Below are 27,701 nucleotides of genomic sequence, written 5' to 3' on the forward strand. Positions count from 1 at the left end.
ATGCTTTTTTGGATATCCCCCTCTTTGCCCTCTGAGAGAAGATTTTCCAGGGGACAGGAGATACCCGCCCCCCCCCCTCCAAAGGCTCTTGAGAGCTCTGTAAACCCACTTGTCAGAGGAGAAGGGAGCCTCCTGGCTCAGCAGCTCTCAGCAGCTCTCATCTTTTGTTTCTGGAAGGATTACATGTACCCATCTGAGGTGAGTGGGCCCCTCCTTCCCCCCCCCCCCCCCCGTCCAGCCCACTCCCCTTCCTCCCCCCCAGGCCTGTGTCTCCTCCTTGTTAACAAGATCGTGACAAGAACACAAGAACGTAGCCCTGTTTGGAGGTGTGAGATAAGCTGCCACAAAGGGGCATTGTTGGTGCGCGGGGTGGCGGGTGGCCCTTTCGGCTCAGCCAGGCAGGAGCTCCAGGCTTCCCCAGAGAAGAGCTGGTGTTGGGGGGGGGGGTGCCTTCTGGTGCCTGCTTTGTTTTCTCCCTTCTTAAAGAGCCAGGGCCATGGCGTTGTTAATTTGATTGCACCCACTTGGGCTGCACGTCTCCCCTGATTTGCCAAGCTCCACCTGAAGCATGAGATGAATTCAAATTGCGTGGAAGCAATCAGCTTCGCTCTGAGGGGTGGTGGGGAGACGCCCGGGGAGCCGGGGGCCCGTGGGACCCTAGCCGCCCACCGCCTGCGTGCGTGCGGGCACGGCTGGCAGGATCGGCGTGTGTGTGAAGGGCGGCATCTGTGAGACTTGGACCGCAAACCTGCTCCCGCTCCAGGGTGGTCTCGGTGGAGACCCACCGGGCCTCGCTTTCTCCGGCTATAAAATGGGGTCAGGCAGTTCTTCTTTGGCTCCCCGCCAAGGAGTACAAAGCGGACTTGGGGAGTATTCTCACGTCAGGGTGGGAACCCGCTTCTCCCCCGTCTCTGGTCTTCCTTCTCCAGAACGTTGGGAAAATGATCGCTAATAATAAAAATAGCTAACACTTACGGAATGCCTATGACGTGCCATGCGCCTCGATTAATGAATTATCTCATTAAATTCTGCGGCCCGACTCCCCCAGCATTCTAGAAGGTGGGAGGCGTTTTTATTCCCATTTTCGAGATGCGAGAACACTCAACTCTGAAATTACCCTGAACATCGGAACGCTTTCAGGAACAAAAGGAGGTGGTGCCATTTTGAGTTACTTGGAAAGCACTTCTAGGTCATCGCCGTGAGAGCACCCTAAACCAGGAGGCAGCAAACTTTGTGTGTGTTGGGCCAGCCGGGAAACATTTTAGGCTTTGCAGGCCCTGGGTCTCTGTTCAGATGACTCAGCCCTGCCACCGTAGCTCGAAAGCGGCCGTGGACGGTAAGACGGGAGGAACGGGAGAGGCTGCGTTCCAGCAAAACTGGAAGCTGGCCAGGCTTGGCCCCAGCCCCGGTGCGCTGACCCCACCCCGGCCCTAGAGTCCGGCACACAGGAGTTTCTGGTTGGGACAGTGGTTGCCTTGAGACAAGGACAGCCGCGGGATGTTGCAAGGGAGGCCGTCTCGCCTTGCAGACTTCTGGAAAGCACGCGTGTATCGAATACATCACCGGGCATGGGTACTGGTACGGCCTGAACGGTGTCCCCCGCAAAGGGATACGTCAAGTCCCCAGGAGAGACGGGCGTGGAGGAAAAGGGGTGTAAGGCCTCCCGGGGAGAGGCCGGGGCGCTGCACCCACAACTCGAGGGCTGCGGGGAGTCCCCGAGGAGGCAAGGAAGGACCCTCCCCAGAGGCTGCAGAGACGGCACCGCCCTGCCGACATCTTGATTTTGCATTTTTAGCCTCCCTGGATTGCGAGAGAACCCATTTCTGGTTTTTTAGGCCCCCTGGTTCGCGCTCCTAGGAAACAAACACAGGGATCCAGCGCGGGAGAGAGATCTTCCCGCCAAGTGCCAGGGAGGAGAGGCCGCGTCTCTCCTCGGTGGAGCCGGAGGGGACTTTCCACCCCCTGCACCGTGGGGAGCCCGCTCCCCGTTACACTCCCACCCCATGCGCGGGTTGGCGGTAGGCAAGCAGGTTCAAGAGTCTGGGAGGGCCACACACACTCGACCCCTACCCCCAACCCCAGAGATAGACACTCACTCGGTGAGCGCTCCGTGACTGCTGAATAATGAATGAACGGCGGCAGGCCTGGGCACGAGCAGACGTGAGCTGGAGAAAATCTCCAGAAACCCCATCTGGCCGTGTCTCGAGCCTCTGCAGACCTGAGAGGCCAGACGCGAGCCCGGTGCTCCCGGGCTGGAGGCCCCGAAGACCGGGCAGGGATGGGATAGGGGTAGGGGTTCTGGGGGGATTCTCCAGTCTGCCCACCAGTCTCCTCCTTTCTGGCCCAGGACAGGACACCGGCCAGCTACACACAGACTCGTGAGTCACCGTAGGGGGGTGGGCACTGCATCTGGGCCAGCAGGCTGCTCTAGGTAGAAACCCTGGCAGTGTGTCAGCCAGTATCCGGCTGCCTCAGAGCACGCCGCCGTCCCACCTTGCCCTGGCCAAAGCGAACACACCCGCCCTCCATTCTCATCTCCTGCATTTCTACTGGTGGCACCACGGTGCTTCTCATCGTGGCTTCAGGCCTTGGCTCTCCCGGCGCCTTGGTCCAACCTATCATCAACGCCTGGTGCTTGTTCCTTCGTAATGACTCTTAGATCCCCTGCTCAAGATCCTAGCATCACTTCCAGATGTCGGTGCCACTCTTTCCACGAGAGCTCTCTCCCCGATCCCAGGCTGCCACCCTGTCATTAGAGTTTCTCCTCGCGGCCTTCCACACGGCCTCCTACCCCAGTGCCTTTGCTCGTGCTATTCCTTCCACCACCTCTTCTTTAAGGCTCAAGTCCCACTCCTCTATAAAGCTCTGTCTGACCATGCCTGTCCACGCTGGGGTTTTCTTTTCTTTTTTTTTTTTTTTAAATTTTTTTTTTCAACGTTTATTTATTTTTGGGACAGAGAGAGACAGAGCATGAACGGGGGAGGGGCAGAGAGAGAGGGAGACACAGAATCGGAAACAGGCTCCAGGCTCCGAGCCATCAGCCCAGAGCCCGACGCGGGGCTCGAACTCCCGGACCGCGAGATCGTGACCTGGCTGAAGTCGGACGCTTAACCGACTGCGCCACCCAGGCGCCCCCACGCTGGGGTTTTCCGTCCGGGACCTAACGTTGCACCGATAGCCCCAGACCCCTTGCACGTGATCTTGCCTTGTTTCCAGCTCCCTCACTAGTCTGTCAGTTCCTTGGGGGGCAGGAGGGGTGATTTATCAGGAAGTGCATGTTTACTGCTTGACTGATCCAACGATTTACTCTGCTCCTACCATGCGGAGAGGCTTCGATCATAACGGGGAGAGCAGATCTGGGCTCCTCACTTAGGGTGGGGTTTGGAGGCACTGCTTCAGCTCTTTGCCGGCCTGCTGCTTATCCAGTAAACTGAGCCACCCAGTGATAACCCCAGCTCCCTTGTGTCTCAAAGTGTTTACTGTACCTTGATTAGCACGTAGGACACACATAATCCTTTGTTAATCAGATCTGCTGGACCTGAATATAAGGAAGGCCTTGAATGACACCTCAGAGCCCAGACCCATCCGGATGCTCTCCTGAGGTCACGGTCACAGGGACTGCCTGTCCCCACTACCTAAAGCCTCTAACAAGGGCGCAGGGGCCCCAAAGAGCCTGGGGACAAGACGTCCCCAGTACAAGCACTTACACATTGGGAGCGGAGGTTGTACATGGGCAAGGTCACTCCCTCCTCCTATCCCTTCAGTAAAACACTCCTCCGCTTGTCAGGGGGCCTGGCTTGTCATGGTGATGAGGGGAGGAGAGGTCAGGGAAGGAGGTTGTCCCACGTGGAGACTGTCATTCTACCCTGACACCTGTGCAAAGGACCCTTCGGGGGCTAGGTTTGGCATGTGATGTGACTTGCTCCAATGACACAGCTGGCCTCTTGAGGTCAGTAAGATCTCCCACGTTTCTTTGGTTCAGACTTGTCTTTTTCTGTAAACCCTGAACGTGGCCCATTTGTTGAGCTATGTTAATGCCTTAGGGGCTGAGGGAAGGGGAGAGAAGGATTGTGATTTCTCTTAACAGAGGAGCAAACAGAGTCCAGGGAGACGAAGTGACTGGCCCCAGGTCACCCAGGGTGTAATGGGGGACACTGAGATAAGAGATCAGGACTCCCATCTCCCTGCTCAGGGCCTTCCTGTCCCCTGAGCCATCCACTCATTTCGGCGTCCCTGGGTCCTGCACGGGGTGGGGAGAGCCTGGGCGGGCCCCTGGCTGCGTACCCCCTGGGGAGGGTCTAGGGGCGGGGAGTGCAGGACGGAGCCTGGCCTGGTGACAGGATGTGTCCAACCTCTCTGCTCACCCCTGTTTGAGGAAGCAGGAGACAAAGTGCCGCTCCTCACTCTATGAAGTTGAAGATCAATAAGGCCAAAGAGCCTGCTGGATAATTATTGCCATGGAAATCACGGCAATGGCTCATTCCCTCCTCCCCTCCCCTCCGTCTCTCCCTCCTTTACCAGAGGCTGGGAGGCCAGGCCCCAGGCTTGCAGAGACCCTAGGCTTGGCACACACCAGGGTGGTGCTCCCTCGGCTGCCTCGAGGCTGGGCAGGTGAGGCTGACTGGTGACCAGCACTGGGGTGGGCAGGGTAGGTAATGTGCCCAAACTCCCCGGCCGTGGCAGGGCCAGCGGCGGACCCAGGCCGGTGTGACTCAGCAGCCAAGCACTGTCCTTCTCTGCCACCTGCCACTCTGCTTTCCTGCCTCGTCCCCTGACTGCCGAACTGGCAGAGAGGCTATCCTACCCACCCTTCGGCCGATCAGGGAGGCTCATCAGGGCAGAGGGAAGCAAGCACCAAGGGGGTGACCTGTGACCCCGCGTGACGGGACCAGACCTCTGGGCTGGGGTCAGTTGGCCTGTTGTCCCCAGCAGGGCAGGCCAGAGTGGGCAGAGGCCTCTGCTGAGCAGGCATTCCCACAGAGGGCCCGGCCTGCAAGGGACTCCAGTCTGGTGAGGACACAGGCCCTCCCGCCAGGGAGCACAGAGGAAAACCTTGGGCCAGGTACTTGGCCTCCTCATGCCTGTTTCTTCTTGTGTGCAGTGAGGGCCCTTCTGAGTATGTGTGCGGACATCCCAATCCACACGTCCCGGGGCCTTCTGCGTGCCCTGCAAACAGCCGTCCCTCAGGCCTCGGGGTCATGCTGCTGGCAGGGAGTCAGGTCCCTGGGAGGACAGACTGAGGAAGACACTGTGGAAGATCCTAGAAGTCAGCTCGGGGCATTCCCTGGAATGTGGTCCAGAAAGGGAGTTGTGGGCTCTGGGGAGTCATTTCCTTTGGCCATAGACTCCTTGCCCTGTGGGAGGGGCAGGGGCTCTGAGGGCAGAGGAGGCCTTCTAGAGCCGGAGCCCCAGTCACTGGGTCTGTGGGAGGTGCTGCTTCTGCCCGACAAGAAAGTCTTTCCTTTGGGCAAATTTGAAATTAGGACCATCTCGGGTCATTGGATACACCAGACTTTGCATCCCGCCCTCTGTACTGCACCAACGGTCAACCGCTACCCAGGCCTGGGACCCCCCTTCCCCGGGTGGGCTCCCTCCACTCCTCCAGTCCCCACTTGGGCTCCATTCTCCGTTCTCCTGCCTTCCAGTGACTCTGCGGCCGGGTGTGCGCCTGTGGAGGGCTCTTGGATCTGGCTTTAATTGGTCTGACATTTTGCTAAACAAACAAATCAAAACTCAGACCAAACAGAGAGCCCTTATGGGTTTAATTGGCCATGGGTTCTGCCTTGGCCCAATCACTGGAGCCTTTACAAAGTGGAGGGGAGTCTGGGGGATATAACGGAACCTGTCTAATCAGGTAACCTGCTGCCTAAGAGGGCTTCTGAGTCCAGGGAGGCACTGTCGTGTGGTGGCACAACATCAAAACACAAGCAGCCCCTTGCACTCCAGACTAAGCAGCCTGGCTTTGTACCTGCCTCTCCATAAAGCATTCCCTTTGAAGATGGTTTATTTTTTTTTCCTGTGTGCCCGCTGGAGCAGGGATTGCCTCCTCCTCCTCCTTTTGGTCATTATCTCTCTCTCTCTCTTTTGCATTTTAAAAAGGAGATAAAAGGTAGCTGGATGTGGCATTTTCTTCTGTTAACTGCATTTATTCCACCAAGTTCTGGGAGGAGGTCTGGTGTCCCGAAAGGACCATGTGCACACTGCTAGAGTCATGGATCGTCTGAGCTGGAGAGGACGTTGGGATCGGTTAGCGACTAGCTGCTAGTGTGGGCCTCTTCTTGTACAGACGAGAAAACCGAGGCTCAGAGGCGGTAAGGGGTGGCTCTTGGAGACGTGACTGGTGGGTCACGGGGCCAGGACCAGCATCCGGTCTTCCGGCTCCAGATCTTTGCTCTTCCTACCAAACCACGAGTCCACAGAGGCAAGCTCTGGTCTCAGCTGGGACTGTATCTGCCAGTGACCTTGATCCAGTGCCCTACCTTCTTTAAGAAGGAGCTTTTGCCTGCTGACCTCACAGGCAAGGCAGGGGAAGAACTTTGTAAACTATTAAGTGCTGGCCTTGTGAAAGCGGCAAGACTGGCCTGGACGCTCAGGCAATCGCGGGCTTAGCTCACACCAGCACTCTGGGGGCCAGGAGGGCCCGGTTGGTTGCCAACAAGGATGTCCGGGGGCTGGAAAACCACCTGCCCACTCTCACATGCCCTTAGCAACCCAGGGCCCTGAGGATAGGCTCTGCATGGCAATCCTACAAGCATCAGCTCTGGAATGCCAACTCCCATCAAAAGTCCATGCAACTGGGGCGCCTGGGTGGCTCAGTCGGCGGAGCGTCTGACTTGGGCTCAGGTCACGATCTCACGGTCCGTGGGTTCGAGACCCGCGTCGGGCTCTGTGCTGACAGCTCAGAGCCCGGAGCCTGTTTTGGATTCTGTGTCCCCCTCTCTCTCCGCCCCACCCCTGCTTGTGCTCTGTCTCTCTCTGTCTTTCAAAAGTGAATCAACATAAAAAAAAAAATTTAAAAAAAAAGTCCATGCTACTTAGAAAATACCTAGCTTCCAAAAACCACAAGCACCTGGCATTTCATTTTCCCTGTCCTTCCTCCTTCCAGTGTGTGGCAGGCACCTAAGTTCCAGCTCAGCAGACGACACTCGTGGCCTTCGTTGCCTCCATACCCCGCGCTATGCCTTTTCCTCCGGCATGGGATACCTCCACCGCCGTCCGTTCCTGCCAGAATCCTTGTGTTCTTCCGGCCCCACTTAGAGACTGTTGCTTTTGTGGAGCCTTTCTTGACACGCCCTCGTTCACCCCAAAGTTAAAATTGATTTCTCCATCCCTGATTCTCTTTGTGTCACTTTGCAGCCTTTGGAGGCATTTATTTTGTGCACTATAGTCATGTGGGGTATAGGTCTACCTCCTCCTGAAGATTCTAAATTCCCCGAAAGCAGCAACAGTGTCTTACTCATCACTAGATTTTCAGCACCTAAAACTAATGATTACTAACGATTATCGCGTGCGTATTTTGTGCCACGTACTGTATCGATGGCTGTGAGCACACGTCTCGTGTGAACCTTCCTGATGAATAAAAAGTATTGTAACCTCAAACTTAGAGAGGAGGAAATTGGGGCTTGCAGGGATCACTGTCCAAGACTTCATAGCTCTCGGGGGGGCAGACCTGAGATTCGAACCCTGATCTGTCTGGTTCTAAAGTCTATGCTCGCAGTCACAGAGTTTTATTGATGTATTTAGTGAGTGCTCAGTGGAGATCTACTGAGTTATCATTGGAAACTGTAGGGGTCCATGGTGTAGACACTTCCCAACAGAAACCAGCCACAAATGATGCTTCTTATAACGTATGTCCCTTTGATGTGTTTACTTTCTTTCTTTTCGTCTAAAGTGGGGATTAAGGTCAATAAAAAAGCGTGAGGTCTGATAAGGTGGAGCCATACTGGGTCAACATTTTCTCGAGTGTGTTAGAGGCACTGAGGCTGGCCCGGAAATGGGCTTTGAGGGAGGCCTGGAAATGGCAGGTCTCTGTGGCCAGCTCTGCAAGTGTGTGGGGGGAGCACTGGTGGTGCTGTGTCCGAGATGGGTCAGGGATGGCTGGGAATGGCTTGCCCTCCAGCAATCTCATTGATGACCCATGCGCCCGGCTCTTTTAGCTTCCAGGGCCCTTCCAGGGCCCTTTTAGCTGAAGTCAGAGCGGGGAGATGGGAGAAGGCCCAGGGAGAACGGAGGAGGAGAGGACAGAGCAGCACGGGGGGACGTGCGAGGGGCGTAGCTGGGGGTCGGCTACCTGGAACAGTACGGCTGTGTACACGCAGCAGGGTTTAGCTCAGAGACAGTCCCCGAAGAAAACTGGGAACACCCGTGCCCCACCCCAGCGCGCACCCCCCTTCCTCAACATTGCCACTCTGTCACAGGTAATCTTCCGGCAGCTGAGTAGTGTGTATGTAGCGTGATTCGGGCTGCCGCAGAAGCGTAGACAGACCCTCCAGCCCCAGACAGAGGCCCTGCCGCGCTCAGTCCGCCCATACCCACTGCCCTCGGGCCTCAGTTGCCCCTGGCCCTGCGCCTCCTGTCTTGCTGGCATTCGGGGCAGCACAGGGGCCCCCGGCATGGCTGGGGCAGGTCACTGGGGAGCATGGGAGACAAGGGGGCGTCTGCGACACAGAAAGCGTGTCAGGAAAAGGCCATCTGAGGAGCACGCGAGCGCGAGGGGGGTGAGACGGCACAGCTGGAAGGCAGCCTGGCGGCTGAGGGCGGTGGCGGAGCAGAGGCTGTGTGAGGAGGTGCTGACAGACCGACTCACAGGCGGTGGGGAGGGAGGTGTGGCGAGCAGGAAAATGTGACCCGAGGTGTTGGTGAGACAGCAGATGTGAGAAAGGCATGTGCGTGTGCCTCGCTGTGGAAGGAAGCAAAGGAAAGCGACAAGGCGGCTGAGATTAGGGAGCAGGTCCATGTGTGTGTGTGTGTGTGTGTGTGTGTGTGTGTGTGTGTGATTTTGTGTCGCACATGCTCACAAGGCTGGATTTACAAAATGTGCTTCCTCTGAGTATCTCTGGGTGTCACATAGCTGCTTCCTGGGTTGTGCAGTGCGGACAGCACAGAAAAAATGCAGGCCCTGGGAGGGGAGGTGAGTTGCTCAGGGTCGCCCCCCCCCCCCGCCCAGGACACCAGGGACGGCCTGACGTGAACTGAGTCTCCTCACACAGCCCGCCTCCTGACTGCCGCATCACCCATCACCCAGGTCCCTCTTGTCCCACCAACCATGGGCCACAAAGCCACAGCCAGGCTCGTCTGGTAGGATGCCCTAGTTAAGAGAAAACAAGAGCAAAAACGGGGGGTGGGGAGCCTAAGGGTCTGGGCTCCCTCCTCTCTGCCTCTGACAGCGGCGAGATAAGGATCAAATACCAACAATGGTTCCAGAAGGAGCCTGCTATTCCTCTCACCTCACGCAGGCAGAATTAGCGACGTCCGCCCGGCTGAGGGATGTAGATTGATTGCCTGGTGTTATTAAGGACAAAGTGCTTTTTGATAGTGTGAGGAAGCAGCTCCCCAGGGCGGGGATTCCGGCGCTCGGAGCTCCCTGAGCATCGATCGCTGGGGCTCCCCTGTCTTGTGCTGAGCTGAACACGGGCGCCGGCAGGCGATAAAGAAGCCATGATCCTCAGCCGGGGGACCCCACACCGGGCAGTCATTCCCACACCTACCCCGCAGGGACTGTTAGTACGAATAACAAAACTGCTAAGATTTCCGCAGCGTGCCGGGGGCCAGCGACCATACTGGCTGCTTGACACATGTTATCGGACGCGCGCTCGACACGGAACGTAACAGGCAAAGGTACTACCACAGTTTTCATCTTCTCTGTCGGGGAAAACGAGGTACGGCGAAGCCAGGCAAGCTCGTCAAGGTCACAATAAGTACAACGTGGCGCCCAGACTCACACTTGGCTTCGGTCTGGTTTTACAACACAGGCTCCCACCGCTGTCCCTCGTGGCCCACGGTCCGTTGCCCGACCCGGAGCCAGATGGACACCGTTCCCCTGACACGATACCTGGGGGCCCATGATACAGTCCCCTACGAGTGTCAAGGGATAGGCTCGTCTGGTAGGAATATCTGGGTGACTTGACGGAATTCGGGAATATTCTGGGCTTCCGAGGCCCACGAGGCCAGCTCTAGGTCCGGGGATTTGGAAACCATAGAGCATCTAGTGATGCGTCTTGTTGCTCATTCGGCTTTCCCCCACTATCTTCCCCTTTCTGTGATCAGTTCCCGTGTTACTCAGACAGTGTGGTCGGGTGGGTGGGCTCGAAATAAACTTCGGGCCCAGGGAAGAAGCTGGAGCCTAGACAGGTGAGGTGACCTGGCCAAGGCCCCAAGGCTCATCCCGTAGGACTCGGAGCCCAAGGTCTTCCGCCCACAGGCCTTTCCCCCACACTGTGTACGAGGTATCCTCCTTTCTAGGCCACAGACACGTTACGCACAGCAGGTGTGTACTGAGTGGCAGAAGTTAAGTGTTAGGATCGTGCAGTTGGAACTGCCAAGCTGCGGAGCAAAGCGCACAGAACGTGACCCGGTACTCGGGTTCAGCAAACCAGGAGCTTATCACGACGGCAGTGGAGTGAGCTGGGGCTGCTCAGGGAGAGGACCTTGTTTTAGATGAGCGGGGGTCCCGAGTGCACCTCCGACCGGGAGCCCTCCCTGCCTCCCGCCCACATCTGGAACAGCAGCAGCCGGGCCGGGAGGCTGGGTGGGTGCGGAGACGGGCCCCGGCCTGTGGTCGGTGGGGGGGCTGGGAGGGCCGCGTGCGGGCAGGACTCACTCTTGACGGTGAGGAACATGGATTTGCTGATGTCGGTGCCCACGCCGTTGCTGGCCTGGCAGAGGTAGTAGCCCATGTCCTCTTCCAGGACGTGGCGGATCAGCAGCGAGCTGTTGGCCAGGATCTGGGTGCGGCCGGTGAGGGGCACCGGGTGGTACTGCTGCGGGCTCCCGCTCCCTGGAAGGAGGCGGCCGTTAGGGGGCTGGTTCCCCGGGCGAGCGGGCAAACCGTCTGGGTCGGGAAGGGCTGCCCCAAGGGATGCCCTCATGGCCTTCTCTTGCTGCTCTAGGCCTATTTTGTGGCACCCCGAAGGACTCCTCTGGGCGACACCTGGGCACTGAGCTTCGGGGCTGCACTTGGAGAGGAAGAGTTGTTTTCAGGCCGCTTGGCCACAGGCAAAGGGAAGATGGAACCCTCCAGTGGCAGTCGCCTGGTCTTGGATAGAGGCCAGCCGTCCTCCAAGGGGGGCTTTGCGGTACCTCCTCCCCATTCCCCCAGTATCAGTGATGGGCATGGTCTACAACAAGAGGCTAGCATGGGACCTAGATACCAAATGTATCCCTAGGAAGAGGAAGGGCTCCAAGAAGGACCATAATCCCAGAATAAGTTGACTGGTGACAAGCGGGAGTCAAGGAGGTTCTGGGTCCCCGGGGCGGGGGGGGGGAGGGCTGGGGAAAGCAGGCAGATGCGGAGTTCTAGGGCTGCTGGGGGGAGGGGAGAGATCAATCGGTGGGGACAAGAGGAAATCTGGAGTCGGCACGACCGTCGTTCCTGGTCTGCAGAGCCCTAGGGGTGGCTGAGGATAATCTCCAGAGCGAGTATAGCCTGGCGTCCCATTAAAGCTCAGAACCCGGCTCCCGCCACCCCTCTGCACCCCCGCCAAGGCTGGGAGTTGTGTGCAGGAAACAGGCCCAAGTCCCTTCTCCCCATTCCCTGACCGTGCTCGGAGACGCTGGCTGGCCAGGGGCTCACCCTTGGCATGCTTCCACATGACCTTGGGCGGGGGGTAGCCATCCACTGAGCAGTTGAGCACACCAGCTTTGCCATAGATGCCGTCCTGGTTGTTCGGCTGCACCACAAATCGAGGGGGCACTGCGGAAAGAGGGAAGGCGGGGAGAAACAGATCATCTGTCTCTAACGGGTCTTCTAGAGCTTTGGGTACCTTCCATTCTGTGCCAGCCCCGTCTGGACCATTATCAAGCCGGCAGCAGGCGGCTCTGAAACCCAAGATGCTGAGGGCTTTTGCTGAGCACCGGGAGTCGTGAGTCCCCAGCTCTGACTCTGCCAATGACTAGCTGAACAAGGGTCTTCTCCTCCCCCAAGGGTCTTCCGGGTCCTGGCCCGGAAAGTAAGAGACTTGGATTTCTTGATCTCTAAGGCTTCCCAATGGAGCCAACGTTCCCTCAGCCCGTGATTCAGGGCTCGAATCTAGAGAGACTGTCAGCAGCGGACCGAGCTGGACCCTCCCTCCCTCGCCACCGGCCTCTCTGCTCACCACGCACGATGAGCTGGCGCTCCCGGCTCACGGTGGCCGCCGCGTTGCTGGCGATGCACGTGTAGTTGCCGTTGTGCTTGAGGGAGACGCTGGAGATCTGCAGGGAGCTCATGAATTCCTTGCTCTCGATGGTCACGCCCGAGCCTGAGATGATCACCTGTCCGTCCTTCCTCCAGGTGATACGGATGGGCATGTCCCCCGAGGACACCACGCAGGGGATGTAGAGCAGCTGGCCGATGGAGGCAGGTGGGAACTCAAAGGGCTGGATCAGAGGGGGCACTGGGAAGGCAAGGGGGAGTGCTGCTGTCAGCCCCCAGCCCCTCTCGCCCCAGCCTGGCCAGCAGCACGGGCTCCCTGCCCCACCCCCTGACTCCTCCTGAACCTGGGGCTGGGAACAGAGTTCCCGGGGGCACCAGGGCCTTGTTCCATACACGCAGAATCCCTTGGGGTGCCACTGTCCCTTGGTGCCCATCCCCTTGCCCACCCAGGCCTGGACCCACTGTCTCTGTGTAGGGCACTGGCTGGCCAGCATTACTCCTGATCCTCAGATTTTCCCCGGAATTTGGTGATGATTCACGTGCCTCGATTCCCATCTGCCCGTGGACACAGCTTGGCTTTCACCCTGACGGCCCTGCTGCTCCTCGATGGCCCTGTGTCACTTTCTCATCCCAAAGATGCATCGGCTCTCTGGGGCCTGGGGTCGACAGGGATGCTGTGCCCCGGATGTTGGGGGTGGAGGAAGGGTGGCTCTGAGACTGTCCCCTGTGCATGCCCCACAGCTGTGCGTCTAAACCCAGGGTGCTGCCTGCTGGCCTCCTCCTGCCGAGGTGCCGTCACCCGCCCCAGCCCTGTCCACTGTCATCAAGTGTTAGCACAGGTGAGGGGAAGCCCTCGTCACTGGTTGCTGCGTCTACCTTACGCTCACCCTCTCACCGAATCCTCCCACCAATAACGTGGTGTGGGCTTAACCGTCTCCAGTTTACAGACGAGAAAACCGAGGCTCGGAATGGAGAAGTAATGTGCCCTGGGTCATCCAGCTCCTAAGAGGTGACAGTGGGATTTGGGACCTGGTCTGCCTGCTCTCAGAGTCCAAGCTCTCTCCCTTATGCTGCCTGGGTGCCTCTCTGAGAAAGCCCCAGACAAGCCCAGCCCAATGACCCTTTTGTCTCATCCGTGAGCTCCCTTTGGGTGGCAGGGAGGAGCAGAGAGAGAGCCCTGTCATTTGTGAGGCAAGCAGTTTGCTGTTTGTCCCGCTAAGTGGCATCCACGCAGCCTCCCTCTCCCCCCACCCCATCCCCCGAGATCCAGCCCGCCCCACCGCCCACATCTTGGCCCCTGTGGGGCCTGTCTGGAGCCTGAGCTGCCGTGAGAGGGATCCTCCTTTCTCAGCTCTGGCTAGAGCACCAGCCATTATCTTTATGATAACTCAATTAGGCCACAGTGACTTCCCCAGCAAGTGGGGGGAGAAGGGAGAGAAGGAGACAGACAATTAGCTTAACAAGGATGAGCACCCAGTAGATGAGATCTCCTTTCTGCAGTCAAATAATTAAATTACAAGGCTGTCCACAGTCCTCTGGCCTTCTCCCAGGCACCAGCCCCACCCCCTAGGGAAGCCTGCCACTTTCCACGCTAGGCCCACTCACAGTGGCCACCAGCAAGGGCGAGCCCTGGGGGGAAAGGAGGGGTAGCATCCTATGCATGCCGGAGGCCCTCCCTGCACCCTAAACATTCTCAGGGCTCGGCAGAGAGCCGCCGCAGCAGAGAGGCCTGGTGTGGGCATAGAATAACCTTTGGCAGCCCTTTGGATCCCTCGGAAAGTTCTTGATCAAGAGCCTAGGTCCAGAGGAAGCGACATTTAGGAGGGATATTGCCCCCATGACCTCTGGGAATAGAGCCATACCCTTCAGCTGGGTATGAACCTTCCCAATGTCATCTCCCACCTCACCCTTCATCCGGCCACAGGGGCTCCATCAACGCACCACGAACACCCACCACTCCCACCCTTAGCTCGTGCCTGGGTGAACACCGCTGGGCATTTGGCCTTATTTCCCACCGTGTGCTCCACCAAGGGCCCACATCCAGGCCCAAAGTCCAGCCAGGTTTTCTGGGGCTTTGGTCACTGTCTGGATCTCCCCATCCCCGTCTCCCCTGGGTTGGGGCCTTGCCCCAGTATTCTGGATAGTTTGCTGGGCCTTGGGTATCTCCACATAGATTTCTCTAGAACCCTGACTCTGGTAACAGCCCAATGCCCATTGCTGAGATTTCCCAGAGGTCTCTCTGTTGAGCTCCGCTGATCTCCCGCCCTACCCCCTGGCTTGTTCGGGTGCCGAGATCAGACCGAAGCTTCTGGCCTCATTGGACTTTTTGATGAAATCGCGGCAGAGACCCTGATATGCCTCCAATCTATTTCCTTAGGCCAAACAGAACCGGTCCTGGTCCAGTTCTCCTTCCCACAGAGGCCCAAAGCCAGAGCCCGCAGCACCCGGTGTGCACCTTCACCATGACAGCTGTCACATGGCGGTGAGGTGGTGCTTTGCATTGCCACCTTCCCTGGGGGGCTGGAGCTCCTTTAGGGCAGTAACTAGGACTGATTTTCCTGGCAAAATGCGTGTGTATGGGGGGGGGGGTAAGAACGAATGTATGTTCGGATATTATTTCCTGGGTTGATTTTAGAAGTTGAACTGCCAGGTGGGCAAGGGGTAGGGAGAACACAGGAGAGGGGTCCATCCAGAAAAAGACGGGGGTTCTATGCCATTCCTCAAGACGCTGCACTTATGCTATGGGGTTTTGGAGCCACGAGCTTGTCCCTTGGTCCTTCCTGGGGGTCAGGCCCTTGCTATCATAGCCCCAGAACTGGCTCCTATGCACACTTGGACATGACCAAGGGGAGACAGGCTGCAGTGATGGGCTGCGGAGGAGGACGTGTGGACAAAGCAAGGTGCCGGGAGGTTCCGCCAAGGGAGGAGAGGGCCGAGGGTTGTCCAGTCTGAAGGACTGTGCCCTGGGGATGGGCGGTCAAGTGCTACCTTTCCACCGAGAACAGAGCAAGTAGAGAGCAAAAGATTGAAGTCAGGCAGGGAGGTTTAGCTCAAGGAAGGGGAAGACTCTCTCTCAGTAAGAAGGGATTTGGATAATGGAACAAGTTACTAAGGCAGGTTAATTCATTAATTAACTAATTCATCTAATATTTATGAAATGCCTACTCTGTGAAGGCATTATTATGCTCTGTGTGGGCTGGGGAAAGTAGAAACATGCTTCAAATACAGATAGAGCCCCCAGGAGCTCATCGTTTGCTAAGGAAGGCAGGATATTTCCCTCAGTTATTATTGGACAAGCCCCACTGGAATATACAGATGCTGAACTCTGAGCAGCGAGACATATCATCTGGCTGGGTGACCGCAGCCTCACGGAAGAGGTGGCATTTGGACAGAGAGTTAAAGGACCCGCCTGCTGTCAAAAGGACATGGGGTGAGAGAGAGGGGAAAGGCTGAGCCATGGGGCAGAGGCCACCCGGGGGCTGTCATCCCCTTCTGGCCTTCGGGAACAACGTGGATGGTTACTGAGAGGCCAGTGGAGGAGACAGTGGCCAATATCCATCGGGGGAGGGGGCGGTTAGACATTCACATGCACTGGCCAGAGATGTCCTGTGGGAGGCAGATGACCAGACAACTCACCAGAGATCGGGGGCAGGCTCCTGGCCCCCCTCCGCCCTTTGCCCCTGCTGCAGGCCAACAAGACAGGTGCGATGGTGTGGTTGATACGTGTCCCCTTAGGAACCTTTCGGTGGAAGTGCTAGGGGCTAGAGCTGCTCACAGCATTTCTTGGCTCCAGGCGACTATTCCGATACCCCCATAACTGCAGGCGCAGCGGGAGGAAGAAGAAAGTCTAGGGATCCTGGCTCCTTCACGGACTCGCCGACCACCGGGAGGGGCCCTGTGAGCGAGAGGCTCTGAGAAGCAGTGTGTGTGGGCCCTGTGATGGGTACGTGGGCAGCTGAGCTGACGTGGGGCTGCTTTCTGACCTGTGAGTCCGTAATGTCTCCTCCAGCGCTCAGAGGTGGGCATGAGCTAATCGAATTGTGTGGGTGTCCATTTCTGCCTCTGGGAAAGCAAGCCTCAGCGACGGCGGGGGTGGGGGGTGGGGTGGGCGGTGACCACCTCTGTGGCAGCAATGATCAGAGACCTCTTGAGTGCTGACTGCGTGAAGGCCCCCCTCCTGGCCCTGAGCCCCAGCATATCCCCAGCACCCAGCCCGAACGTAGGTGACCCAGACACCATGTGTCCCACGGTCCTGTCTCGGGAAAGCCCTGCTCTGGCCACAGTCATCTTTGGTAAAAGGGTGACTCTGCTCTGAGAGAGGCGGGGCCGGAGCAAGGTGCTACAGTGGCAAAGAGGCCAGAGGGCAGAGTGGCTGGGGAGGTATAGTGATCATGGCAGGTCCAGGAGGTGTCCAGCCACCATAAAGCCTTTATGGCCAGCTGCTTGGGAGTGTTGCACAGACAGGGGTGTGCTGACCACTGGCCCAGACCATAAACACTCTATGGTGTCTCTCACCATCCATCTTTTTGTTTAATTTTTTTTTTTAAACGTTTATTCATTTTTGAGACAGAGAGAGACAGAGCATGAATGGGGGAAGGTCAGAGAGAGAGGGAGACACAGAATCTGAAACAGGCTCCAGGCTCCGAGCTGTCAGCACAGAGCCCGACGCGGGGCTCGAACTCACGGACCGCGAGATCGTGACCTGAGCCGAAGTCGGCCGCCCAACCGACTGAGCCACCCGGGCGCCCCTCTCATCATCCGTCTTTGAGACTGATCCTTCTTATTTACTGCACCTGTTCAGCAGAGAGCAGAAACCGGGGAAAGTTGGAGTGGGTGCCTCTGCGGCCCGGAGATGGGGAGAGAGCCATGCCTAGCAGCTGGGGGCTAGACTCTGCTTTCCATTAAGTGACCGGAGGCCAGCCACTTCCCCACCACCACCCTGCCTCTGCCCCTGGGCCTCAGTTTCTTCATGGGAAAAGTGGAGGAGTTGGGCCAAGTAATCTCTAAAGCCTCTATATTTTAGGAATAATAATAACTTCGCTTCCGTGTTTTTTGCCCCACAACCCTCTCTTCTCAGGAAGGCCTCCCCTGACCACCCTATTTAAAATCGCAAACCACTCCCCCCTCCCTTTGGCACTCTCATCCGTGCTCCCTATTTGACACGGGGCATCTTTTACACACGTTATGCATTTTCCATTTGCCCGCCAGAATGGAGGCTCCCTGAGGGCAGGGATTTTTGTCTTGAGTATAGCTGTGTTCCTAGGATAGTGTCCAGAATCTAGATGCAGCACAATAAATGTCACTGAATCAGTAGATGCTGTTTCCACATCACCATCATCACCCTGACCACTGTCATCATCTTGAGCTCTGTCCAGTGGAGGATGCTTGCTCCTATGTGCCAGGGCCCCTCTGCTGAGGAATAGGACCACTGGCAGCAGCTTTCTTGATGCCCCCTTCTCCCAAGTGCCACTGGGCTATCTGCCCCCGTGGAACCTGCTCTGTCCCCTTCCTGTGGATGCTGGTGGGTTCCTTCCAAACCTCCACCTCTGCTGATAGCAGGCAAGTGGCTAGGTGACTGGCTCTTTCTTAAGCCCCACCCTGTGATCACAGAAACCCCCAACCCGTTCACGAAGGTAGAAGGGGCCCTCTTCCAAAAGCTCCAAACACGTGGCAGGCACTGGTTAGAGCAGCGGGGGGCAGACTGAGTGTGGGCGGGGAGCAGGGGCATTTGGGAATGAGAGTATGTGGGTGTCCTTTCCTGTTAGCTCTCCACGGGGACCTGGTACTATCTTCTGGTCCTGGCCTTGCTTAGCATGGGCAGAAAGCCCCTTATGCCCTTCTTTTTGTTCCAAAGGCCCTCAGAAGCTCAGATTTGGGGATGGAGATGTTCTCTCACTGAGCCAGAGCCAAGGAGCCCCAGTTGCAGCCTGCCTTCTTAGTTAATTAAACATTCAGCCCGCGTGCCCAGAGATGCTTTTATGCTACATTATTTTTCAGCTACAGGGGGCCCTAAAGACATCAAATCTAGGTTGGATCTATGTGCCCTCCTCTTAGCATCCTGCCAAGGATGTCTCTGGATGCCCAGAGACAAGCACTTGCCTTCCCTGCAGCCCTGCTCTCCCCCCGCCAGCCAGTGTCACAGGCACCAAATCCTCACTCTCTCCCCTCGGCCCTCCCACCTCGCTGGGCCACGGTAGGCGGACTCGGGCAATATTTCATCTGGTTCCACTTACAGCCACCTTTCGTGGCTCAGGAATGATGCCTGACGGGAGGGTAGGGGCAGAGCAAACATTTGTGCACGTGTGGCTGCCAGCGTGTGTGCATGTGTGCGTGCGTGTGTGTGTATGCGCCTGCAAGGGTGGACAGGTTAATGTATATTAACCTATGTGTGTGCACATTTGTCGCACGGACACGCGTACAGTATGTGCTAATAAGCACATGGGTGCACACGCGTGCACAAAGATCTCTGCACATGTGTGTGCATGCGTGTCTGGTGTGTTATGCTCTCAGCCCAGCGTTTGAAAAATTCATCAGAATACAAGCAGTCCCAGAGGGAATGGTGTCAGCGGTTGCTTGGATGGATTTTTGCCCCTTCCCCACGGAGAGAGCCCATGGCCCCACAGGGAGGCGGGGGGCGGGAGCGACTTCCGCTCGATCCCACGCAGCCGGTGCCCTGTCCCACCTCCGCCTTGCCCTCGTCTACACTCCGGGTCTCTGCTCTGATCCTCTGAGAGGGATGCGTGTCCCAGCCGGGTCGCAGCAGCGGGCAGAGTGCCGCCTCTGGGCCTGTCCCTCCTCACCCAGACTCACGTCGTGGCGGTTCCACACCCAGGGCCACCGCCTCTACCTTCCTCCTCGAGTAGCTCTTGGAACAGCACATCAGCTAATCAAGCCGTGTGCTCCTAATCAGCTCTGATGGGTTCTTCTGCAAAAGTGCATTCTAATGAGGTGGGGGGAGGGAGCCAGGGGGTGGGAGGGTGAAGGGCCGGAGCTTTCAGAGTGGCAGGGGCCTGGGGTCCCGGAGCCCCACACACAAATGCTGCTTCTTGGTCTGGAGAGAAAACAAGGGACGACACACCCCTCCTAGGGCTGGATTTTCAGACTGTGAGGGCGGGGAAGAGGGAATGTGTGCCCATGTGTCCCTACTCTGTACACACACATGCCCTGTTTGACGAATGCCAGGCTTTGTGCTGGGTGTGGGGGACACACGTGCCTGGTGCATGGGCTCTGCCCTCTAGTATCTCTCTCTCTCTCTCTCTCACACACACACACACACACACACACACTCACTTTCCTCTTGTCGCTCAGCACAATCACAACAGGCCCAGAGAGTCGCTGAGACGGAATGCATCAGATTCAATTCATTAGGACTGATCGCTCCCTGAATGGGGTTGAATAATTGATGAGCAGAAGCAGCTTTCAGGATGCTCGGCGTACTCCGAGGCTCGCTGGAGCCCTGTTATTTTTTTTTTTAAGCCAACAAACCCGGCCAAATGCTCACTGGTGCGGGCGGGCGAAGGGAGTGGAGCAAAGGTTAGATGTTTTAATATGTGATGTTTACAATGTAAATTCTCGGTCCACTGCGTGTAACGGAAATGGATACGGCCGCCCTGGATGCTGGGAGGGGGTAGGCAGGCTGTGCTGTATTCAGCGGCCACCAAGCTGGGGATGCGGCCTGGGGTTTGGGGGGGGCGAGGCTCCCGCCAGCACAAGGCCCCAACCTGGGCAGAGGCATTAGGCTGAGGCGGGGCCGGGGTGCCCCTCAGTCTAGCTGGGGTGCAGCGGCGGGAGGCAGGGAGGCGGGAGGCCCATGCCGTCAAGGTCTCCTGTCACCTCCCCGGGCCTGAATTGGCCACAGCCCCATCGTTCCCGGGGCACAACGTGAGGCTTCCCGGCAAGCTACTCCAACCCAGGCTACTGTCTCCGTCGCAGTTGGGGAAATGCTCACCGTCTGGCACTGTGACAGGTGGTGGGTGCACAAGGATGTATGTGACACGGTCCCTGTGCATTGACGAGCATGAGCCCCGGTGACAAGGAGCAAGGGAGAGAGGTATTGACCACGCCTTTTGCTGCTACTGTTCAGTTTTCTGGCTGTCCACCAGACATTTCCACCCCGATCTGCCATTACCACTGATTCTGGAAGGGGTCACAACTTAACGTGTCTGTCTCCCCAGATTCTTCTTTCGCCCAGACTTCCCTCTTCCTGTCGACAAAGCCTTTATTCGATCTCGCTCCAGAAGTCTGGGACCCACTGCGGCCTTCCCCTGTGCCCGGGTCCCTCCTTAGGCTGGGACCCTCCCCCCCTGCCATTTCTTCCTGCCAATGGGCCCCGGGAGCCACACCAGCTTTCCTCTCCTGGTTCATGTGTCCCATGGGATACAGAGGGGGCCTCCCCTCCCTGCTGCCCTGGGGTGACACAGATGCCCAGGTGACAGGGGCTCTCAGCACCCTCAGGGACCTCCTCTCTCTTTCAGACTTCCTCTCGGGGTCCCAGAAGTCCTCTTTCTTTATTCCTGAGGTGGAGTGGGGCCAATGTTCCCTCCTCCCCGTCTGCCCTCCCCCCAGCTCTGGGTGAGAGCCCGGGGCCTGGAGTTACACAGGCCCGGGCAAAATTTTGGTTCCAGATGACAGTTTACGTACTTCTTGGCGCCCCTCGGCCTTTTCTGCCCTGGGAATTGGGGATAAGATGGTACCTGCCTTAGACAAGTGGGCAGGGGTGGGGTTAAATGAAACAGAGCAAGGAGGGCATCCGGCCACAGTGACTGGGGTGCGATGGGCCCCCCCACAGTGATAGCTGTCTTATTACGACCAAGATTGCCGTCTGGGGCTGGAGACCCAGATGGTGGCCCGGAGACCATGGCGCTTCTCTCCTGCCTCCCACGTGGAGCCCCAGGTGACATCTCTGTGCTCCCAGAGCCTCAGGCTCTCCCGGTGCTCGAACCCACCTTGACCCTTAACCATTTCAGCCAATCACCAACTCCGTCCTCCCAGCCCAGCCGCCTGGCTTTTCCAGACCCCTCCACAGTCAGGCCTGGCAGGACCCACTTCCCCATCCTGTCCCCGAGCAACCAGGCCCCCCTGCTCCCACTCACTGCCCAGAAAGTCTCCAGGCCTGGGAGTTCCAAAGAACGTATCTGGGAGGGCGCTTCGTCCACACACCCACACGGCCCCAGAGCCAAGGGGACAGTCGTCAGTTACTCACACGTTCCTTCGTTTCCTTAGTTCGGTTCATCCGTTCACTTAACCCACAGGCATTTACTGAACGGCCACCAGGGACCAGACACTGTGCTGAGTACCCTTGCATAAAACGTATCCCAACCGAGTGAGAAAGAAGGGCCTGGGCTGGAGGAGGTTTCCAAAGTCCCAGGCGGTGCTTTGTAGACCTCAAGCGGCGTTAGCAGGTGGAAGCTACCGGCCGGTCCCGTAAAAGCAGCCTGAGCTGGCCAAGCTGTGCCCCGGGAGGGAGTCAGGGCACCCACCGTGTGTCCCCTCCACCAGCGTCCTGCCGCTTCTGCTCTCCTGGCTCCTGCCTCTCGCCCCCTCTTGTTGGACTGAGTTCTCGCTGGCTCCCTGCTGACGTCACGTGGCTCCCCATCGCCCACCATCTCTGCCCAGGGCCTCTCGTCCAGACGGTGACCAGGCCCCTCTCTGTGTGTCACTGTCCCCCCCCCCCCCGCCCCTCACGCCTCGTGGATCAGACCCGCATTGTCCTGTAGACTGCGGAGGGATCCTAGGTGCACAGGTACTCCTGACCTTCTCTGTCTCCCTCCAGTCTTCCACGCTGCCCCCTTTCTCCCAAACACCCGGTCGGGACTCTCTCTTCCTCCACCTTCCACTGACTCAGGACTGCCTGAGCACCCAGCCAGGGAGGCACCCACAGTCCTGGGTGGCCAAGTGGTCTCTGGGTCTGGGGAGGGGGCCTACCTTTGACGGCCACGTGGACACTCTGACTGATGGACAGCTGGGGCTGGATGAGAACGCTGCACAGGTACTCGCCCTCGTCCATGCCCTTCTGAACATCGGTCAGCTTCAGGGTCCCGTTCTCGAACACCACCTGGCGGTGGTTGTCGGGCAGCAGTAGGGCGTCCTTATACCACTTGATGGAGTAGTAGGGGTAGCCGATGACCCTGCAGTTGATAAGGGTGTCCCGCCCGGCGACAGCTGTGATGTTCTTCATCGCCCGGATGCTGGGGGGGCCTGGGCAGGAGTCAGGAGGGACAGGGGGTGTGGTTAGCCAGGGACAGCCGGAAGCTGCCCTGGGACTCTCTTCTCAGTCGCTTGGCTCTGAAACTATCAGGGGATGGAAATTTGTGGGGGAGGGAGGGGGGCCTTTACTGCAAGGCTCAAGGCAGAGGCTGGACCGGGGCGGGGGCAGTCTTGGTCCCTCCAGGACTCCCCGTTACTAGCTTCAAAGAGGTGCAAACAGACACACTCCATTCGTGCCTGGGGCCAGAATCCATCCCTCTGATGGGACGGGGTGTTTGAGCCAAGGGAAGCCTCGGCATGAAGTGACCTGGATTTGGGAGGACGGGTCCTCATTTACAAGATTCAGATTTGGGGGTCCCGGTGGACATGTGGAGATTTGGCTATTTTCATTCAACTTGCTCATCATGGTCTGGAACCAAAAAGGATCTTGTATACGTTATATATTTAAAGGACAGTAGGAAGGTCTTCGTTGGATGAGCCGATGACTTTTTTTCTAAACAGGTTAAGCGCATTTTGTGGGTCCCTGAGAAGGGGCCTTAAATGAGGGGCTCTGATCGCACTGACTGTGGGGAGGGGGTATCTTCAGCTGGGTTGCCAGGCAGGTGGCAATGTGGGAGTGGTAAAGAGGGCTCAGAGGCCACCAGGCAGGGTCAATGCTGGAGTGGGGACAAGAAACTCCAAGCTTCAGGTGCCTCCTGAGAAGACAAGGGACTGGACCAGGGGATCCCGGGACCCTGTAGCTCTAAGCCTTCCCATGTGAAGAAGGCAGGAGGGTGGCCAATGGGAGCCCACCTTTCTCATGTGGGGGTTGGAGACCTGACACAGGTGAATTTAGTGGGAACCGCTGCTCTCCTTCCTGTGCCCATGGCAGCCACCCGTGCCCCTCCCTCCTCCTCCTCCTGTGCCCTTGGGTTAGGAGTCCCTGGAGGGGCCAGATGAGGACCGTCTCACCCACAGGGCTGCAAAGCTTCTGAGGGGGCCCTTGTCACCACAGTGACTTGGAGAGCTGAGATATGGGGATGATCATCTGAAGACTGCTTCCCCCACTCCTGGGGGTGTCTGCCACGGGGCACCCCCGCCCAGCCTGAGCCTCCCGCTCTTGATGGCTTGGGCCTCGGTGGGGAAGAGGGGATGGCAAACTGGGGGGAAGACAGTGTGCTTGCTCCCGGCTGCTTACGCCTCCTGCAGCATTCGAGGGCCGGCTCGGTGGGAGGACGCTGGGAGCACAGCTCTGATGGACACCCCCATCAAAGGTCAAGCCTGGCCCCACTGCCCCATCCTTGTCCTTGTCCTTACAAGGCCCTGGTAGGGCTGGTGGTTGCTATGGGGTGTGGGGTGTGTCGTACCCAGGGCTAGAGAGTCTTGATGGGGAGGGTTGGGGTAGGGGGTAGGTACCACTGGAGGAGGAGAAGGGGGAGGAGGAGGGGACAAGAATGCAAAGGGTGGGGGTGACCATACCACACACACACACGCGCGCACACACACACACACACACACACACACGGATGATGGGGTTGTGGAGGGCAGGGAAGAGGGGAGAAAGAGAGGAGAGAGACCTCTACTAAAATCAAAATGACAGTTAATAATAAGTACTAATCACCACAAGAATGATGGTAACCACAGAGATGGCAAAGAACTCAAAAGCCTATTCTGATATTTAAATGTAGACAGGCACCTCTTACGTTTATTCGCGCCTGATATTCAGCACTGCCCACCGAGTTCCGCGCCGTGCACCGGTATACGCCCCCGTCGCGGATCTGGGGGCCCGTGACGTTCATGTGGCTGATGGTGGTGCCGTCGGACATGGTGTGCTGGTTGGTGCGGTGGCTCCCGTCCCGCACGATGGGCTCGTCGTCCAGGGCCCAGGTGACGGTGGGGGGCGGGGCGCCCTTGGCCGCACACATCAGCGAGAACTGCTCCCCGGGGTTGACCACTTTCTCGCTGAAGGACGAGACAATGCGGGGCGTGCCATCTGCAGGGAGAGAGGAGCCCCCCCGCTGAGGGTCACGGAGCCACAGAGAGACCGCCAGCCAGGCCACCCCGCCCTGGCAGAAGGGGAGGAGACAAAGCGGAAGCTGACGACAATGACCACGACAGAGCTCCCATGGACGTCGACTCATGTGCTATCCACACAGCCCTGTGACGCGCCCATTACTACCGCCCACGATTCAGGACTCCTGGATTTGAATCCTCCTGCAGCCACTCGTGAGCTCTGTGTCTTTGGGGAAGCTGCTCAACTTCTCTGAATCTTCCCATTTCTTATCTGTGGAGGATGGAGATATTGGGGACAGCCACTCTACCCTCCTCATACTGATGCCGGGAGGTCGAAACGGACGACTGCGTTAAAGATGCTTTGCAGGGCGCTTTTGTAAGCGCTCAGTGAATGTCAGCTCCTGTCGCCTTTTCTTTTTCTGCCTCTCGCCTCCCTGCGTTAGTAAAGACGACGGGGCTCAAGAACCCCATGTGGAACCAGGACCTGACTGGGCCAGACCCGCAGAGTCTGATTCCAGCCCTCATTCCAGCAGGTGGGAACTGGGGTGCTGTGGTCCTGTTAGCAAAGAGCCTGAAGTTTGAGGCTTAGCTGCTGCCCAGAGGCACCGGTGCGTGTGTGTGGCTGGAACTTAAGTCTCGGCTAGCTCAGTAACCCTGGACAGGACAATCAGCCCTGCCGCCCTACCTTCCTCCATGGAACAGGAGACACGTAGTTCCTGACCCTGGCCATCCTTCCACACAGGGTCGTTGTAAAGGGTTAAAGTATGTGTTATGCACTTTAGCAAGTAAAAACCGAAACAAACATTTAGAAAAAGGTAAGGCAAATGTAACATGGTGTTTTACATCCCACCCACATTTCACACTAAGATGCTGACGGTAATCTGGTCCGCCAGTCCCCAGCTCCATTTCTGGGGGAGACCCTCACCTAAAATACGGAAAGAGCCTGGCGCCTGGCAGAGCCTGGGACTGCGCACTAGGGGTCACAGCCGTCGCAACACCCACCCCCACCCCCACCCCGCCACTTCCTTTCCTGAACTCTCTCCCTTTCTGGCTGCCCCCCCCTTCCCACTCTCTGCCTTTCCCACCAGCCTCATTTCCCACATCCCTACTCCGGACCGGCCAGCAACGGCTGTCCTCTGAGAAAACGCGCGGTGTGGGGAGTCAGTTAGTCAGGGAGTCCCCAGAGATGTAAGGGGCCCATCTTGAACTGCTCTGTGCCTGCCTTCTGTGCTTCCTCGTGAGGAAGAGAGGCCAGGATCTGGCTGGACAAGAAGAGGCAGGGGCTGAGGGAGGGCAGCACTTTACCGGGCACTGTCCTAGGGTGAGGGATAAGGGGATACCTAGTCCCAAGGCTAGGAATGAGGACCCGCAGGCTGTGACAGGTAGACCTGTGGGGCTTGCCCGGGTTTGGTGCCTTTGTTACTACAGTGAAAAATCCTTGGAAGCAATAGGATTGAGGGTTTTTTGTTGTTGTTGTTGTTGTTGTTGTTGTTGCTTTTGTAGCAACAAAGGAGCCGGGAAACCACTAAATTTATTGGTAAGGATAGGGTCTCTGCTAACCCCCACTGTATCTTTCTTCTTCGTGCAGATAAGAAAAAGATGCCTCCTCTGTGTGGTCACAGCCTGGTGCCAGGGCTCACGGCTTGGCAAGTGGGATTCAAGCTGGATTTCAGTCCTTACTCTTGGTCCGGCCCTCTTGGTTGGGTGCTTTGTGCAGTGAACAACCTGGACAACCATACATATGTGCCAGGTGAGGAACCCTGGGTGGTAGTAAGTAGCTTTACAGGGAGAGAGAAGCAAGTGAAAACCCAGGTCTGTGATAAGAAACAGAGCCTGCTGTGAAGAGGCCTCGGTCATGGAGAGGATTCAAAAACCCATGAGGCTGGCAAGAAAGGCAGAGAATGAGGAGAGAAGGACAGCTAGAAAAAGAGGGCTCAAGGAAGAAGGCAGAGGAGGGGGCCAAAGGCAGTGACTCCTGGTGGGCAGTCCCGGGGCCTTGGTGAGACTGAAAGCCTTTGAGATCCTAAAGAACACTCCTTTAATAGTAAGATTCTGGTGATTTCGGAGGGCAGGGGCAAGACGGCCCGGTGGTTAAGAGACTTGAGTTCAGATCCCAACTCTTGACTCTTGGCAGAGCTGAATGACCTCGGGCAAATGACTGAAGCCTCAGTTTCCTCAGCTATAAAAATAGGGAACTTAAAAAAAAAAAAAGCATCTCCCCACAGGGCCCGTGGGCGGAGGAACTAAGCCAGGCACCGTCTGGACGGATGTCTGCTATCAGGAGGGGAGGGAGGCAGCCTGGGGCAGGGCACCTCCCGGCCAGGCCCCGGGGGTCCTGAACCCACCCCTGTGCTGGCTGCCCCAGCTCACCCTCCAGCACAATGATGGCGAAGTCCTGTGCGGTCTGGGCCTTGCGGGTGGCGAAGCACTGGTAGGCCCCGGAGTGGCTCTTCTGGGCCGAGGTGATGAGCAGCGTCTCGTTGCTGAGACCGCGGATGGAGACGGCCTCGTCGGGCAGCACCAGCTCAGTGTTGCGGTACCAGCGGATGGTGAACTCCGGGGAGCCCAGCAGGGCACAGGACAGGATGACCGTGCTGCCGATGCCGGTCTTCAGCTTCTTTGGTGTCAGGGTCACGTGAAGGGGGTCTGGGCCAAGCCAGCAGGGGAGGGGTGAGGGGGAAAGGTGGGGGGAGGAAAAGAAAAGAGAAAGGGCTTACCGTGGAGCAGTGTGGCTGGGGGTGGGCTGGGGGAGGCCCTGGTTCTGTCTCCAGACTCCTGGTGAGGGGGACCGGGCCGAGTGAATTCCCTCTCTAGAACTCAGTTTACCCGTCTGTCAAATGTCAGCGTCAGGCCGGGAGATCGCTCTGTACCTCTTGTGATGACGGCCTGCACTTTCTCGATGTGCGCGTCGGGGTGGGGGGGGGGGCCGGGGAGCACCCTTCAGCTCATAAGGAGGACGGGAGACTGGCTGGCTCGTCATCTCCCCTGACCCCCACCCCAGAAACCAGGGAGGCCCCCGGGGCCCTGCCACCTGTCTCTCACACCCACACAGGTAACCAATTTACACGCACCAGGACTCTGCTCTTCACCCCCACCTCCCCTGCCCTGCTGCAGGTCCCCAGCTCCCAGCCCGCGACCATCCTCCTCCCTC

The 27,701-nt window shown here is 57.8% G+C and overlaps 1 protein-coding gene across 1 annotated transcript in view; it reads right to left on the reverse strand.

Annotated features, from left to right (window-relative positions):
- Positions 1 to 27,701, reverse strand: part of DSCAML1 (DS cell adhesion molecule like 1) — a 329,391-nt gene that overhangs the window by 66,949 nt on the left and 234,741 nt on the right. Inside the window, exons 4-9 of the mRNA XM_047071154.1 lie at positions 26,921 to 27,196; positions 24,234 to 24,530; positions 22,277 to 22,549; positions 12,315 to 12,593; positions 11,792 to 11,911; positions 10,820 to 10,996 (exon numbers count right to left, since the gene is read on the reverse strand). Of these exons, the coding sequence (XP_046927110.1) occupies positions 10,820 to 10,996; positions 11,792 to 11,911; positions 12,315 to 12,593; positions 22,277 to 22,549; positions 24,234 to 24,530; positions 26,921 to 27,196 (1,422 nt within the window). The remainder of the gene's footprint in view (positions 1 to 10,819; positions 10,997 to 11,791; positions 11,912 to 12,314; positions 12,594 to 22,276; positions 22,550 to 24,233; positions 24,531 to 26,920; positions 27,197 to 27,701) is intronic.

The sequence above is a fragment of the Lynx rufus genome, unplaced genomic scaffold (assembly GCF_022079265.1).
Source record: "Lynx rufus isolate CCGP_SWC_20201006 ecotype Redwood Valley unplaced genomic scaffold, mLynRuf1.p SCAF_9, whole genome shotgun sequence".
NCBI classification, from domain to species: Eukaryota; Metazoa; Chordata; class Mammalia; order Carnivora; family Felidae; genus Lynx; species Lynx rufus.